The 16,548-nt window shown below is 38.0% G+C and overlaps 1 protein-coding gene across 3 annotated transcripts in view; it reads left to right on the forward strand.

Moving 5' to 3' along the window:
- RIMBP2 (RIMS binding protein 2) overlaps positions 1 to 16,548 on the forward strand; it is a 149,013-nt gene that overhangs the window by 126,917 nt on the left and 5,548 nt on the right. For 2 of the 3 annotated variants that reach the window (XM_010581738.1, XM_010581739.1), the window contains 3 exons: positions 4,469 to 4,586; positions 10,778 to 10,962; positions 13,251 to 13,419. In XM_010581738.1, the coding sequence (XP_010580040.1) occupies positions 4,469 to 4,586; positions 10,778 to 10,962; positions 13,251 to 13,419 (472 nt within the window). Of the gene's footprint in view, positions 1 to 2,027; positions 2,760 to 4,468; positions 4,587 to 10,777; positions 10,963 to 13,250; positions 13,420 to 16,548 lie in introns of all 3 variants that reach the window. The other variant, XM_010581737.1, reaches the window with a different exon arrangement.

Consider the following 16,548-nt stretch of genomic DNA (forward strand, 5'->3'; position numbering starts at 1 on the left):
TCTGCATGCTGCTTCTGTCCCTTTCCTCTGGGAAAAAGTGAATTATCCCCAGACTGTTTTTGTTCTTTATGCATCAGAAAGTATATTTACTTCTTAGTTTTAAATTAGTATTGCCAATGTTGATATTTACAAAGAAAGGCCCAGACCCTTAACTGGTGTAGTAAATAATTTTAGACCTGTTAAAGTCTGCAGGCATACTTCTCTTGATGTAGTAGTGTATGTGAAGGGCATGGTTGGTTGACTCATTCTGCAGAAGTGGAATACAGTATATGAGTACTTCCTGAGGAAGGACTCATGGATGTCTGAGTCTCATTTGGAGAATATGGCCCACCATGCTGGTAAGTTTTCCGATACAAAATGCAGGTCAGATTCTTCTCCCAAAGTGCTTGATAATTTCCCCCTCTTTCACTAGATCCAATTTCACTTTGCAACATCAGTAATTAAGAAAAAAAATGAAAACCATGTTTACTGAATTTTCCATAATGTCATCAGATTCCTGTTCCTCTTGCATCTGAAAGTATGCCAACCATGCCCTTGCAGCTGTAATTGACTATTCTCTCCTGAGTTAATAGATGCCCCCAAGTAACAAGAAAAAATTTTGCATGCAGATATATATTTGCTTTATTGGGAGATTATTATTCCCTCCAAAGGTTCCCTAAAACAAAGGCTGACACGAGTGATCAAGGGAAGATTCAACTCGCTTACCTGATCGGAACATTCTAAAATGTGGGATATTTGAGCTCCATTCAAAACTGCCCTTGTTCATATTTATTGACTTTTTTCCACTTTTATGGCAGTTTGTCTCAAAAGTTTCACAAGTGTGATATACATTTTAAAAATGAATGAAAATAGGTGAAACAAATACAATCATAAAGTAACTTAGAAAGTTCCTAATGCTTGAAAGGGGAAGACATCCAAAACCCAGTTAAGTTTAATATGCTCAGAGAGAGAGGTATTGCTGAAGTCTCCAAGATGATCTGTCATTATTTATGGGTGCTGTTTTGTCCAGAGCCCTACCTCATCTGGGCATTGAGTAAAGTACAAGGAGAGGTGACCTCCATGATGTAGAATCTATAAACTCTGCCAAAACCAACACCTCCCGCATCATTATTCTCTTCTCTCTTCTCAGAGTCCAGCAAAGATACTGCATAGGATTTTTCTGTCACACCAACCTTTGCTTTGTGTAAATGTAATAGATATATTTTGTAATTTTTCTATCATGTTCAGAATGCTTATTTTATCCAGGCTGGGATAGTTTTTACCTACTTCCGGTATAAACAGAGATTTTTACTTCTGCTAATAGGCTGATTTTTAAATATTGGTTTTATCAAGCATGTACGAGGTTATGATGAGAGATTTGATGACAGTGCAGACCAAGTGACATCAGAGAGCGGCCTGCTTCTCAGGGTTCTTTCTGTGGAAGTCAGGCTTTAAAAATGGTGCCTTTTTTTTAAATTTTACAAAGGAAACTAGAAGTCCTTTAATGATGTCTGCAGAATAGCTTTCCTGTGGCAGGAGATTTAGGAGTATTTGCTGCTCATATAGGATGCTTTTACAGATGCAAAGCAAGAAAGCTTGCTAGAATAGAATTTTCTTTCTCAGATACAGGTTCTGGTTACAAAGAAAAATTAAATAGCAATTTGGCATGGGGCAAGGAACATACTAAGCCTTAGTGCTGTGTTTCAATGTCATTCTCATTCACCATGCTGGAACCTGTATGCAGCTTTTATTGCTTTGTTTTAAATGCATGGGTTTATTCTTGTTAAGAGCATCACTCAGTTGTTTGTACTGACCTCTCATGTTGTATCTGACACCCAGCAACTTCTTAATCACGTCTTTATTTTTCACAGATTCTCATTCAAAGCATGACATCCTTTTCACTAAATAAGCTGCATGTCTTACGTTTGCCATTGCTCTAAAACTAATTCTGTCTTTATTTTTCTTTTCTTCTCCCTTTTCCCTCCCATTTTATTTTTGTCACACACTATTTGTTCCCTGTCTGGTTTTTAACATTACATAATCTTAAGGAGTGCGATAAGAATAAGACCACTGAAGCCACTTTTTTGGAACAGCCTGACTTTTCACAGCAGATACATCACAGTAAAAAGCTTTTCAGTATTCCAGAAGTAGCTGAAGAGGATGGTGAATACTCTGAACTGCTGTACAAGCAGGGTTTAGGTATGCCCTATAAAAAGAATCCCATAATAGCTAGAGACTCTAGACCACCTAGGCCCTACAATCAAGACCAGCAGCACAACTTCTGGTACCCAGCCAAGCACAGAATTTCAGGCATGGAGGATTTTGCTGCAGACGACAAAGGATGTAAATATAGCCGGTCCTTATCGAGAAGCCCAGACAGTGGACTAGACTGTGGAAGCGAAGAAGAAGAATCTCGTTTTAATTTCAGATATACTTGCGATTCAGTTTCTGCCAACGTTGCATCTAGCTGTTGTGCAGAGACTGCTAACTGTTCCTGCCGGAAGAGCATGAGGCCATTGCTTGCTCGCAGGAAAACTTTAACGAGACAAACCAGCATCGAAGAAGATTTTGGTGACCTGGGTCCTTCCTTTGTAGAGCCCAGGAGTGAACAGGTCAAGCCCAGTTACGAGAAAAAGTATGAGACTCAGAAATGCAATAGAACAGATAATTTGTCTAATGAAGATATTCAGGGAGGCTGGAAGACCGACTTAAAAATGGCTGATGCTAGGGCAGCTGGTCTACTTGCAAAGCCATCCCACAGAGATGCAGAAGACTCTCTGGTGTGTGAAATAAATCTTCCTTCTAACATCTGCTTGCCAAATCAGTCTGTTTTCTTTCGTTTGTTCGTTCTTTGTTTTCTTTTCTTTTCTTTTTTTCTGAATTAATTTTTAGAGTCCATCCTTTGGACCTATCTGCTACTTTTTTCCCATTGTTTTTTTCCTCCCCATTCATTTTTGTTTATAATTCTGCATTTTCCTTTACAGTCCTCTTTTGTGTCATGCTGAAATCAGTTTAATTTGCCTTACAATGATTTTCCCACACAACAAATTACAATAATGGCTGCTTTTATTAAAGGACAACTGAATCTAAATTTTAATTAAGGGTTAGCTGAACTATAATTTTTCCAAAAGATTGTTTTTCTTTATTTTGCCCATCTAAATGTTGCTTGAAAAAAAAGCTGCATTTTAACTGGAAAAATATTTCATCAGTTGGTTTGGTTTTGTTTTGTTTTTTTTAATGTCGAGGAATTCATTTCATCATGTTGTTTTTATTCACTTCATTCCCAGAATTTTCAGGATATGCTCTTTATCATGAAACATCTCCGGACAAGAATCAAGATTCTCCCCCAGTGTGACAGTGACCCAGATTTATGGAGTCACAGGTTTCATCATATTTCCATTTTCTACCTTATGTCTGCACTCTCACTACTTTGCCTTCCTTTTTAGACCATCTCTTCTTGCCTTTGAAGTTGCAGACTGCATCTCTGCATGAGAATGCAGGCAAACAGCTTCTTCCAATGGGAGAGGCCAGGGCCATTCCATGTCTTTCAAGGATGCCTCTGTGTGATCTTGCGTATTTGCATTTCTGTCCATTAATCTATAGCAGAGTCTCCACGCTTTGATAGGTGCATCCATAGGCTTCCCTGCTCCCTAAAGACCAAAGCAAGTTTGTTACCCTCTCAGTCTGCAACAGTCCAGAATGGGAACCTCAAATCTAATGTGTTTCGTCTAAGAGTAGAAATCAGCTGCCTGCTCTTCTAGCCTAGCAGTTTATGCTGAAATGATCCTTAAAAATTTCTCCTGTTAAAATTGATGCCCAAGCTGTATTAATCTCAAAGACTGCATGATAAACTCTGGAGAGCATTAAAATAGTATCATTTAGTTATTAAAATAGCAACATTTTCTGCAAGGGTAGTGAACAGAAAGAGACAGCTGTGATGTGAGACGAAGTGTGTCTACATTCCCTTCTACGTGTTCCAATGACCTTTAAAAGGCTATAACAACCGAAGGCCATTATAGAAAAAGCAGTGTGCTCAAAGACAGAAGGAAGTACACTTGTTCACATGCTGCAAACTGGACAAAGCTATATAGCTGAATACCAAAAAAGCTTGCCTTTTGAGTGCAGTCCAAGCTCCACAGCGCTCATGACTGGTTGTACTACTCTTCAGGAGATTATAACATCATCTTAGCAGCAACAACAAAGGCAAAAGAATATTTCAAAAATTATTCTTTTCTTTTCTTTTTGTTCTGATGTGTGACTGCTGGTTACAAAACTCTGCCATAAATCAGGGAACCATTTTTTTCTTTTGCAGGTTTGCCAGGCAACAGTATTTACTTTTCAGCTAACCTTTCAGTTAAAAACTAAGTTTAGTTGCCTTTAGAGCTTACGCTTCCAAATGTGATTGACCTGATTAATGTCCAACCATGTAACCATAATGTTTACCATGCATGTAACTTACAAACCTGTTTTTTCTGTTGTTGTTTTTTAGCTTTTAGGTAATCCATCATCTGCAGGACGGCCTGAAAGGGCGGAGCATGCAGGGCGAAGGTCCTCTCATGGCAGTGCAGTGCCACAAAGGTCTCGACCAATGTTGGTCCCTTCCATTGGTTAGTTGGACAGATTGGTGCATTTCTGTTCTTTGCAGCCTCAGAGTTGGGAAGGCGGTCCTTAAAAAAGAAACAACAGACCTTGTCTTGAACCATGGTTACTCTTAGTTTAAATGGGATGAAATGGAACTAAGAACACCTCCATCTAAATATGAGTGTACTGGGGTCTCACAGGGGGGCTGAATCAGTAGTCATTGACATCACTGGGAGCCCTTTCATTGAATTTAGTGGGTATTGGACCTTTTCTAAGTTTGGTTAAGCTTAGGTACTGTTAGATCTTACTGAAGAAGAAATTTGCAGGCAGGCTACTATATGATCAGTGAAATAAATGTACCCATTCAGCCATCCATTCAGCCATCCATCTTTCCATTCATCAACCATCATTTTGTATTCACTTTCCATTTTCTTGACTACTTTTTGGAATTTAGCAGGAAAAACAGAAGCTGTTAAATGTAACAAGTTAATAGAACTTGCATATATTTACTAGATTTGATATTTCTTACAGAATCATCCCTGTTCTGGTTTGCTTATGACTTAAACTATACGCTGGTGTATACCAGAAAATCCAAAAAGTAGTGCAGAAAAGATAATGGAATCAAGACACTATGGACAAATACATATCTGTTAAAACTTGCACTCTGTACTGACAAATAAGAAATATTGACGCTGAAAATCAGGGAACACATGCAAAACAAATGCAGAGAGAGTTCTGTGAGCTATGAGCAGAACTTTACTCCATGAAGATGTAAAGTTGTCCAGTTCCTGTCCCTAACCTGGACTTTAATTTGTGAATACTGTAGGCATCGTGACGAGGAGAAGGAAGCAGTGTCAGGCAATTCTCAGCTGACATTTATGTGAATAAGAGACATTACAAATGGGGATTATCAGAAGGAAAGAGACTGATCATTAAGGAATGCTAATATTTTCCCTTTTCATAGAATCACAGTAAAATGCCTGTACTGTAAATAAAAAGCAAAATCCCCCTAGTGGGCACAATTATTTTTATATCTAGTAGATAGTAATTATTATTATTGAAACTGTAGATCAGAAAACACACACAGCCGTAATTCATGAAACTTTCTTAGTGTCTTCAATTCAGCATGACTGGTCAGAGGCTGATTCTCATCCCACGTCCTGGTGTAAACCAGGATAATCTTCACAGATGTCAATGGAATTACACTGGTATGAAAATGGCATGGGGGAGAATCAGCTTCAAGGAGGCTCTTGTGCTTCCATTGACAGGTTATTGTTAGCTGAAACAAATAGCTTTTAGATGACGGTGTGAAGACTGTTAGATTTTCATGTCCTTTTTCTCTGAAAGCAGCCTTTTTTTCTCAGGAGTAAAGATTTCTGGTTTATGTTTGGACTACTTAAAGCAAGTTTTGTATTTAAGTTCTTTCTTTTATATTATCTGCTGAAACATTTTTTTATGAATAGTGAGAGAGTAGACATGTTTGTTTGAATTAATCCTTTGGGTTTCCTTTTACTTTTCATTTTAATTAAAAGGGAAGTGATTTAATTGATCAGAGCTCGCTTTCTGTCAACAAAGTTAGGACACAGAAACCGTTAAGTAATGACTGACTTAGCTGTTTAGTAGTTCAATAGCTTAGGAATCAGGTAAAAAAATTAATTTCTGATAGTTAATATGTGCTCAAACAGATAATTAGATAGAAAATAAAATCACAGACGTTATTTCTTTCAGTGTAACTTAAAGAATGAATTAGTGTATTTTGTATTATGTACAATCCACAAATGCTCTTTGGGGAAGTTCCATTAGGAATAAATTACAATATTGTCTAATGCTGGTAACAAGCAAACTACTGAGCATTATGTACAGTATCTAACAAAAAAAAAATTGTTTGCTATGAAGCTGTTGAAAGGCCTTATGTGGTTTAGAGTTCAAGAGTCCTAATATCTGACTCAAAGACCAGTGATTAAGATTGCTGAAAGATACGTATGCAATATTTCTTACTTTCAGCATCAGACTGTAATAAATGACTTTAAGTGAAGCAAATCTAAACACTTGATAAAACTCTGCACAAAAGTTGCTTCCTGTAAGCCTGCTGGAAAAAAATCTAGAAGATATGAAGTGTATCAAGAGTTCAGATAAATAAAATGTGGTAAAAGTAGGGCATCCGAAAGCATGTAGTAGAGCATTGTATAAATTTAAACCCGCTGTTCAGAACTCCTACTGACAGAGGAAGTTTCCCATGAATAAGGGCTGCAAGTATGGTTTTTGAAGAAAAGTTATGTGTCATTATAATACGTAGTTCCACAAAGTGAAAAGCAGAGTAAAATAAAAGGAAAGAAGAAAGTAAATATGATTGAGCCAAAACGTAAGACTGCTTAAATACATGAAACTGTTGTTGGCCTCAGCACATAGCTCAAAAATGTGGATTCCAAATTTCTTGGCAGCAGCTTATTCCTTTACATGTGTGCCTGGAATTTTTGCTGAGTTATTCAGCTAACAGGTCACTTTAGTGATGGAAAGTTCTTAAGGCAGGTCTGGGAGGTTAAATTAGTGGGAAAGAGCTTCAAAATTGTAATGACGTTAGGATCCCAATGGTAAAACCTTTCTCCAAAATGTTCCAGAATTTAAATTCTTTGAGGTATTTTCTCCATTCAGGTATAAATACTTTAGATGAGTATCTTCTTTCAGGTAGGATTTAAGTAAATTAATTAATTTTTGTTTTTAGGTTGATACTTAGAAGGTGAAACAGTTTACAGTGCTCTTGACCTTGCAGATCTGGCAGGTAGGAGTGTTTAAACCTCATAATAAAAGATCATTCCTATCCAAAGAGCTAACAAACAATATTTACACTGTATGAATTTTAAAAAGCACAAAATTCAGATGCTTTAAAAAAAGGAGATACACATTTCTGTGATTCCCCTGCTGAAGAAGGATTTCTAGAGGCTGAGGCATCTGGCAAAGCTTATGCAGGGTTTAGCCTTCCTACTATATGCAAGTCAGAAAAAAAGGGTAGGCAAAGCCTGCCCGCAGGAGCCTCCGCAAAGGCAACTATACAATATGTTTTAATAGATCATTCCCTTTTTCTCCATAGAAATTACAATGGACAGTAACAGTGAAGGCGGTCGGTCTCGGTCAGGTAGTGAGGGAAATATTTCACCCGTAAAAGAAGAAGCTTATTATCGCAGCATTGGTGGACACAAGAAATGGCCTCAGCAGCGTACCATGGCCTCTGAATATAGATACGGTATGCCGAACATTATTCATCCTTTATGACAGACCCATTTTAGAGCTGCGTGTTAACAAGTGCGGTTTCTGTATGACAACATTGCATGCAATGCAGAATGCCAGGGGAACTAGCTCTTAAGTCCTGTCTGCTCTCAGGTAAGTTTCTCCAGCTCAGCTGTAAGGGACAAACAGCCCTCAGTCCTCTGTCCTGAAACTGCTGTGCAGCCACCTTTCCATACTCGACTGAGTCCAAGCACACTGCATTGCATGAACCTCTGTGAAGCTATGCCGCTACTAATGCCAGTCAGTATTTACTGTATACACCTGAACGACCATTCATCCAAATGACCACATTTCCACTCGGTTCGTATAGACTGGGCAGGGACAAGGAGTAGCTGGTATATCGCGACCCTATTAGGGTCCTCTAATAGGAAGCAGTTACCAAACGTTATTCAGATTTTATGGCTTGGGCTAACCGAAGATTTGGGGTCTTATCAGTGACCACACAGGACTTTGGCTGTGTCACTTGGTGAAGACAAAAATTATTATTATTTTTAGGAATAATTACACCATAATGACAAACTTTTGTATTACACGAGGAAGGCAGTTATACCCACTACTGATAGTATTTGTTGCTTCATCAACATAGAAATCATTACATGATCAACAACTCAGTTTTCATAGTTCATAACACAGTAAAATGAAGTGTCTAACACTTAACCCATAGAAGCAGCCCATGCCATATATAGAGCTAAGAAACACATTAGGGTTTTGTTGATGTCTGAAATGAAACAAAAGGGGCCCTGAAAGTTTAGGGAAATCCTAATTTAATGTTGAGCTTCCAAGCAAACAGATCTGACTGACTTACAACCGGATCATCAGCTTGTGTGTATCGGTGTAGATCTAGTGAATTCAGTGCAGCTGTGGTTGCAACTATACATCAGTTGGGAATCTGGCTGGCTGCATCCAGAGACTAAGATTTTACATACACAATTATATGTGTGCATATATGTATAATATATGTATGTACCTCTTGAAAGAGTAAGATAAGGGGCTAATGAGCTAATCTAGAGATTATTTGCTTTCTGGTTCACTGAAGCAAACATGACTATCCTGAGTCAGACTGTACCGGCCAGTGCTTTTAACAGAGATACATTTGGCTATAATTCATGTTTGCACCTAACCCCCATTAACTGCAGTTGGAATTGGATGCAAAAAACAGTATTTTTAATTTAAAAGCCAAAACAAAACACCCCTTAAGCCACCTGTTTTACATTGCCTGGTGGGTCTCAGTATGAACCACAGAATGACTGCAACCTGACTGTAGGAGGAGAACAGAACAGAGAGGAATCCCATCCTTTGTGTCCCATTGCTTTCTGTCCCACATGTGCCCTTCTCCCACACTTCCTTTCTGTGCTTTGTGCCTGCCCTAAAGCTTCTTGGCTGAAATTTTTCCCTGCCCTTTTGCTGTTCTTCATTTTTTCCCTATTCACATTCTTTCTTGCGCTCTGGACCCAAGAGTTAGTAGCTGTTCCCTTAAAGCTGTGATGCTCTGAAATTTTTTTTCTGGTAGTTTAAAAATATGTTGAATAAAATGCATCTGATGTAGAGGCAAAAATGTAATAGAATTTTTTCTAAAATGTTCCATATTGAATGTTCAAACTATTACCAAAAATGGGAGTCTTTAATTTGTAAGAGGTGGTTACAGTAAAAATTGTATTAATATGAAAATTGTTTGGAAAAATTTTTATATAGTTGAACTACATTTTCATCATAATTCATAACATTGCTTTCTCAATTTATTCATTGTGAAGGAATGATAAACTGGATGATAAGTGTTGATTCAGCAAAGAACAAAAGTACATGACTCCTACTGAAGTTAGCGGGACTTGCACAATAAGCCAAGTTTTTCAGAACTGGCTTGTGATTTTGAGGGCTTTATTTTGGGGGGGCTTCAACTTTGTATGTCTTGAAAGAGCCTATTTTGGGGGAAAGCGCTGCCACATGCTCTGTCAAAACAAAATTAAAAGCCTTTGAAACCCATCATTCAAAACACTCATTGTTAGCTATTTTGGCCTAATTCTCTAATTCAGTTTTACTGAAGTCCATCCTCAAGTATTTTGTTGAATCATGGGCTAAACATATTCTCCAGGTCATTTGAAAAGTCTGAAAGATAAATGAGACAAAACGTCAATTCTCATTTTTTATGTCCTAATCGATTTGGTACCCTGCAGTGGACAGAGTTCAGTGCAGTGTCAAGCGTCGTGATATTCATGGATGATCTTTGCTAGTGAGCTTACAGTTAAACGCAGTCATAGCTAACCATTTCTCCTGGATTTTAACACATCTTGTTAGTGTTTGCGTTGGTTTGGGGCATTGCTGGCTATGTTAACTATTGACTGTGTTTAAACAAAATCATAGGCAGTGTAGTTCCAACCCTGCAATAACTAACACTACTGAAATATATTTCTTCTTGCCTGTCTGGAGAGAAGAGGTTATAACCATGTTTTAAACCTGGTACCTAAAACATGGTATGTCAACACAGCTGGGATGTGCTTTCTTGTGTCCATGAAGAGCAGAAGCAGCTGTGCTGGAAAACAGGTGGATCCAAAGCATGGTTATTTTTGCAGTAATGATAAAGCCTATCAGATTCATCATTATGTCACTCTTAACATGCTTCATTAATTTATGGCAAACTCCAGTAAACCTAACAAAAACTGCTTTCTTACCTGAGCTGGATTCACATGTGTAAATGTCAGTGTGGTGTAGGGGATCAGCACCACATTCAGTGCATGCAGATTGTATATGCTTTTTAAAAAAACAACTTGCCAATTAAAAAAAAAAAAACCAACAAAACACTAAGCTTAACAGGACACGCATTATTGTTTTTTTTTTCACTGAAATGCCAAATATTTTTAAAATATTAACTGGAATAGTTGAAAGACGAGGCCAACTTGTATTACTGAATTGTTCTTTTCTGAATTTACTTTCATAGATGGCTATGGTGGACATGACCATCTTTCTCCAGATATTTACGAAGAATCAGAAACAGATCCCGGCACAGAAGATATTTCTACTCGAATATTTGTTGCACTCTTTGACTACGATCCGCTGACAATGTCCCCAAATCCTGATGCTGCAGAAGAAGAGCTGCCATTTAAAGAAGGACAGATCATTAAGGTGGGATCTAAAAACAAAGGAAACGAAGGACCCAGTTTTACAAACAGGCTCTCCTTTTTTCCCTGTGGCAAAAGCAACTTGTGTGACTGGAGTCCAAGGTTTTTTTTCCTCCAGAGGTTCAAGCTGTAAATCTCACTGGATCTGGAATCTAATATCTAGTGCTAATAGCCTAAAAATAATTAGGTAATGGGCAAAAATCTCAAAGTTGCTGGATAGTTAGGGCCAGACTTAAATAGAGATTTGGGTGCCAAGACCAGAATTGTGACTCTGAAGGCCCCTATGTCCATTGCCACAAACCTGCAGGCAAAAGTGCTTCAAAGAGGATATCTTTCCCGCAAAGGTACCCCAAAGGCACTCAGTGTTGTACCTTCATGTGTACCAGAGCTGCCGTATTTTTTTAAATGCTGAACACTCCTAGCTAGTAAACACTTAAGATTAATTAAAGTCTAGAAGTTAGATATTTCTCTTCCAGACTCGTCATCTTCTGAAACTGGGAAAACCACTCCCTTTTCTGACTTTTTGGTGTAAAATGCACAAGCTGCCTTTAAACAGGGCGCAGAAGACAGGTCAGCCCTATTCCAGGTGACAGGGACAGTGTTAGGCTCTGTCAATGTTTTTAGCCAGCCCTCTATCCCAGCTTGCCTCATCTTATGATTGTGCAGCTGCGAGGCAAATTTTTTCAGCTTGCCGCTCTGATTTTAAAAAGCTAGCAGATTTTTCTGTCGAATCAGCAAATGTAAGCATCTCCTCCTGCAGCTTTGTATCTAATCGATCTGGTACAAAACGGGCAGAAATGAGAGAGGCAGAAAGAACAGCTGCTGGTAGTCCAAGGGTAATTTGAGATTTAAGTGTGATCTGAAACAGAACCTGAAAAAATATAGACTCATTTGTTACACGAGCCATTGCAAAGATAAAATTGTAAATTAAGCTGTTAAAATACTGACTGCCTTCCACTATGTCGGACTGGATCCTAACACAAATGTCTGTATCCTAAATCACAATTTTTTTAATGTTAAATACTTTGTTAGATATTTTGCTTATATAAGATTTATGTGAAAAATATGGAACTTGTTTAAGAAATTATTTTTCTTTGCAAGAAATGTTCATTTCACTCAGGTATTTTAATTACTTCTTCACAAATATGCACACGTTTGGCACTGAAAAGTCTAGAGGGACTCCACATCAGATATTTACTCGCAGTGATGTTTATTTTATACTTGGGACCACGGTGATTACTATGAGACCTGCTGCTTTGAATTTCTTACCAAATTGTTGTGAAGATGGATTAGTTTGCATTTTCAAAATACTTTTTGTACATTACCTGAGCCGTGGGGATGGTGGACGGTCAGTTCCACCAGGAGCTGTGTGAAGTCTGTCCCATACATGTGTTACGGTCACGTATGCTGTACTGTGTGAAGTAGTAGTGGTGCTGGGTAAGTCATGGATACATAGTGATTAAAACTGAAAAACATTCCTGCTCTAGAAAGTTGAGGCAATTCAACGGTCTTTCTTAATGAACTCAGATTTGAACTGCAGGGCTTGGTTTGGGGGCTTTTGTTTGGTTTTAAAGAAAAGAAAGAAAACAATTGATTGAGCCTAAACAAGGAACAATCTAAACTCAGTCATCAGTTTGGCCTTAAGAACATAATTTTTGTTTAGTACAGTCCTTAATCTAGGCCTTTGTGTCATTAGTAGCCTTTATGAATGGACTACATTTTTAGAGAGAAATTTTGGATTTGCCTGTTCTCATTGATAAAAATTCATGCTATTTTTATGCCTTAATTCGTGTTTTCTGAAAAGACAATAGCAGAGCTTAAGTAAGTACATATATCAAGTATGTTCAGTATTAGATGGCCATTCTTGATCATATACAAGTTGTTCTATTCAAAATAACAACACTTTGGCACAGTTTTGCAAATGCTTCATTTTGAATATAGTTCACATGGCACCAAAAATGGTGCCATGTGAATAATTCCATAAAAATCAGTGTAAACCATTAAGTATACTTTTGGCTCAGCACAAGGAGAAACTAATGACTTTCAGTGCCATCTCTCACTTTTTGTACTGCTAACAAAAAAGTCCAAATTCTGCTTATATATCTGAAGTCATAATTCAAATTAACATAACTTTTCCAGTTTTGTAACATAAGCCAGAGTAATCAAAACCTAATATAATTCCACATCCAAACTGTAGTCATCTGTCTATGCTTTAGTAACCATTTAGCCTGCATTAAAATTCCTAAATGCTAAAAACTTTATTGACCATCATTATCACTCTTTGAATAACAGGTTTATGGGGACAAAGATGCTGATGGATTCTATCGTGGAGAAACCTGTACAAGAATTGGCCTTATCCCATGTAATATGGTCTCTGAGATCCAAGCAGATGATGAAGAGATGATGGATCAGCTGCTAAAACAAGGCTTTCTTCCTTTGAACACACCAGTTGAGAAAATTGGTAAGGGAAAATACATATGCTTCACTTCTCCTAACTTTTGGGTGCTATTAACTTGGCTGGATCTGCTTTGCCTTTTGTTTTTACTATATGCAGATGCATCTAAATTTTACAGCAATTTACTACACCATGGGATACATTCTGTGTCAGTATCTGGATGAATTTATTCAACTAATATTTAATGTCGGTCACATCTTTTGCTGCAAATGAGGACTTGTATCTTCACCACTCCACTCGCTACTTTCTTTTCTTATTTACAAAAAAAAATCAGTTTTGTCACCTGAAAGATTTCTAGACACAGAACATGATCCCTGTGCTTTGGAGTGTGCTGTGCTGAGGTGCTTTGTGATACGCTCACTGCTGCAAAGCATAAAAAGAATCACTTATTTGTTGTTATTTTTACTCTTCTACATTTTCCTACTTTACCAATAATTTAAAGGGATGGTGGCAAAGGGTTATGTGTAATCTCATTTGGGATAGCACTACATATTATGAGATTTTTTGGATATTGCAGTAAGAAACCCTTTAAAAAGCTGAGTTTGGCCAAACAATTCTGTGTTATGAACCACTCGTGTTACATCATTGGTTCAATGTTGTACTTAGATACACAATGCAACTATCTTTTAACTTAGATTTCTTTCTAAAAATAAATTTCATACAACTATCTCAATATGTTTTAAAATTTTGAACATGTTTCAGAGAGTATAAAGGGCTGGAATTGGTTCAGTCCTGTTTAAAAGTGAACTGTAAAAGTGGTTGCTAAAAAAACAAAGAAATCTTCCACAATTGTTTTCTTAGATTGAGTAAAATCTTATCGTTTCCAAAATGTATTAGTAAATGTGAGACAAACTATTTTTTTGTTGGTTTTTTTTAAGATATTGAGATATTTTAAAATTCTCCATTGTCCATGAAAGGGAAGGACGATTTAAGTTCTTAAATGCTTGATTGAGTTCTTAATTCAAATCTCTGTGTTTATTTACTTACGCCACATAAATACAACAAATCCTCCCACCCGCATGCACTTGTAAACCCCACTGCCCACCTGCTGCTCTAGGTATAGCACATACACTTACATATACATTCATAGGAAAAAAATCTGGGAGAGGCACACAGTGGGACCTACAGATGTGCCTGAATGGGTTGGCTGCCTACAGTGGTATCCTGCACAAGTAGTCGTTTCAGCATGGGTCTGCATCATTTGAAGTCTGTTAGAACGAGATACCTAACCTGCTTTAGGTACATCTGTAAACACAACTGGGGGCCTGATGGGATTAAGAAGTTCTAAATATATTTCTATTTCTAGCAATGAGGTCACCTGTGAGTGCAGAGAACAACTTTCTCAACAGCCACGGTTGAAACCAACTTCTTTAAGTCCTGCTCAGTGCTCTCAGCTCTTATCAAAAGTCAGCAAGTTGTTGATACAGAACACTTGTGAAAATGAAACCACTAATCTACATAGGTCCCCATAATTTGAATACTTTGGCTGTCTAACAGTCATATTTTGCGAATATAATTGCATTTTTTTGTTATGCTCAACTGGCAGTGTCTCCTGAAAGAGCTGAGAAATCAGAGAGTCTTTTATCTTGGAAAGAGGGAGAGGCAATTGGTGACAGAAACATTGCCCTGCCTTACATTTTTAAGCAATTCTTTTTACTCTGGGATGTTTCTGAGCGAGCTGTTAGCAACCTACCCCCAGCAGTTCACCTTTAAATATTTTGGCACTTAAAAGCATCATGTGTTTTAATATGGATTTAAATTGTTAGCCATTTAAAACAAAACAAAAACCAACAAACACTCTTACTAATGGATTTGGAAAGAATAGTTAGTTTGGCTTAATTTTAAACTAAATACAAATTCTGAATAGCAGAGATCCACATGTTCAGACCCTCGCTGTCACAGAGGCTGCCCACGTGGATTTTTAGCAGAAGCAGGCTCTAATTGCCAGTCTGTCTCATATTGTTACTCATATTCTTAATGTCATATCAGACACTTTACATGCTGTGTTCATATGACTATATTTTTCTTAATCCTTTGCCCACATTAAATCCTTAAAAACAGAACTTTGAACAGCTTCATATCTTTTCTTCTTTTATTTGTATGCATTCCTTTCCTGAAGTCAACTGTGACCGTTTCAAAGAGAGCACACGCTCTGTACACCGCAGATCCAGAAAGTCTAAAAGAGGTCTGTGCTAAGAACCAATAATTTGATTCAAGCTGTAAATTAGCTGAAATGATTTGAGCTGTCTAGATTTATTTTTTTATGACTTTAAACTTTTGGAAACCAGAAGTTGGAAAATACTGTCACATAGCCATTAGGTACAGGGTCCCTTTTGGATTCTTTTCTTGGTCATAGGGGCGCCCTTGACCCTGAGCAGCGGGCACTGTCTTGCCCCAGAGAGGTACTTCAAAGTGGAAAGTGCGACTCTCAGACAATCATTTAGGTATCGGTTGATCCAGGCTTTGGGGAATCAGGGGGATCGGGTCCCGTGTCTGTTACGGTCCGTGCCTTCATTTTGGATCTCTCCTTGTGTTCTGTGTAAATCCCTTGCATTGGTACCTGGGAAAATAACTCCAAACCACCCACTGCAAAAGTAAGGGATCTCTGACTGAACGCTTCGGTGTCAGCTGGTGGGTGATGTGACAGCTGTGAGTGCATGCTACACTCAGTATTTGCTCCTACATTAGCTGAACCTTTAATGTTCACCCTCCTGCCGGAACAATCATAGGGTGCCTCCTAACCCCAGGTCTCCTCTGTCACACTGCATAACGCTCATCAGACCCGCCCTCAATGCCTGTCTGTAAGTAGCACTAACAAGCATGTTTCTCTTGCTGCAGCAGTCATCCGCAAGAATCATGCTAGTATCATTCAAATTTAAAATGAAGCCCAATTTGGACTTCTCTGTAAATGTTTAATATCAATCAATAAACATTTCACGTGGTTCCTGGAAACTACAAATTTTACTCCTTTCCTTCTGTTCCCCGCAAAGGAAACTTGTAAAATTAAACAGTACTTGAGGATGTGTTTTTGTAGTTAGTCTTGAAAATATTGCAAACCACTTGCATAATGGGTAGCCTCTTCTGTCGTGGGACAGCTCAGAGCATCCATTTCTCCTTCCAGTCTCCCAGCAGAAA

The sequence above is a fragment of the Haliaeetus leucocephalus genome, unplaced genomic scaffold (genome assembly GCF_000737465.1).
Source record: "Haliaeetus leucocephalus isolate CR32 unplaced genomic scaffold, Haliaeetus_leucocephalus-4.0 Scaffold802, whole genome shotgun sequence".
Classification (NCBI taxonomy): domain Eukaryota; kingdom Metazoa; phylum Chordata; class Aves; order Accipitriformes; family Accipitridae; genus Haliaeetus; species Haliaeetus leucocephalus.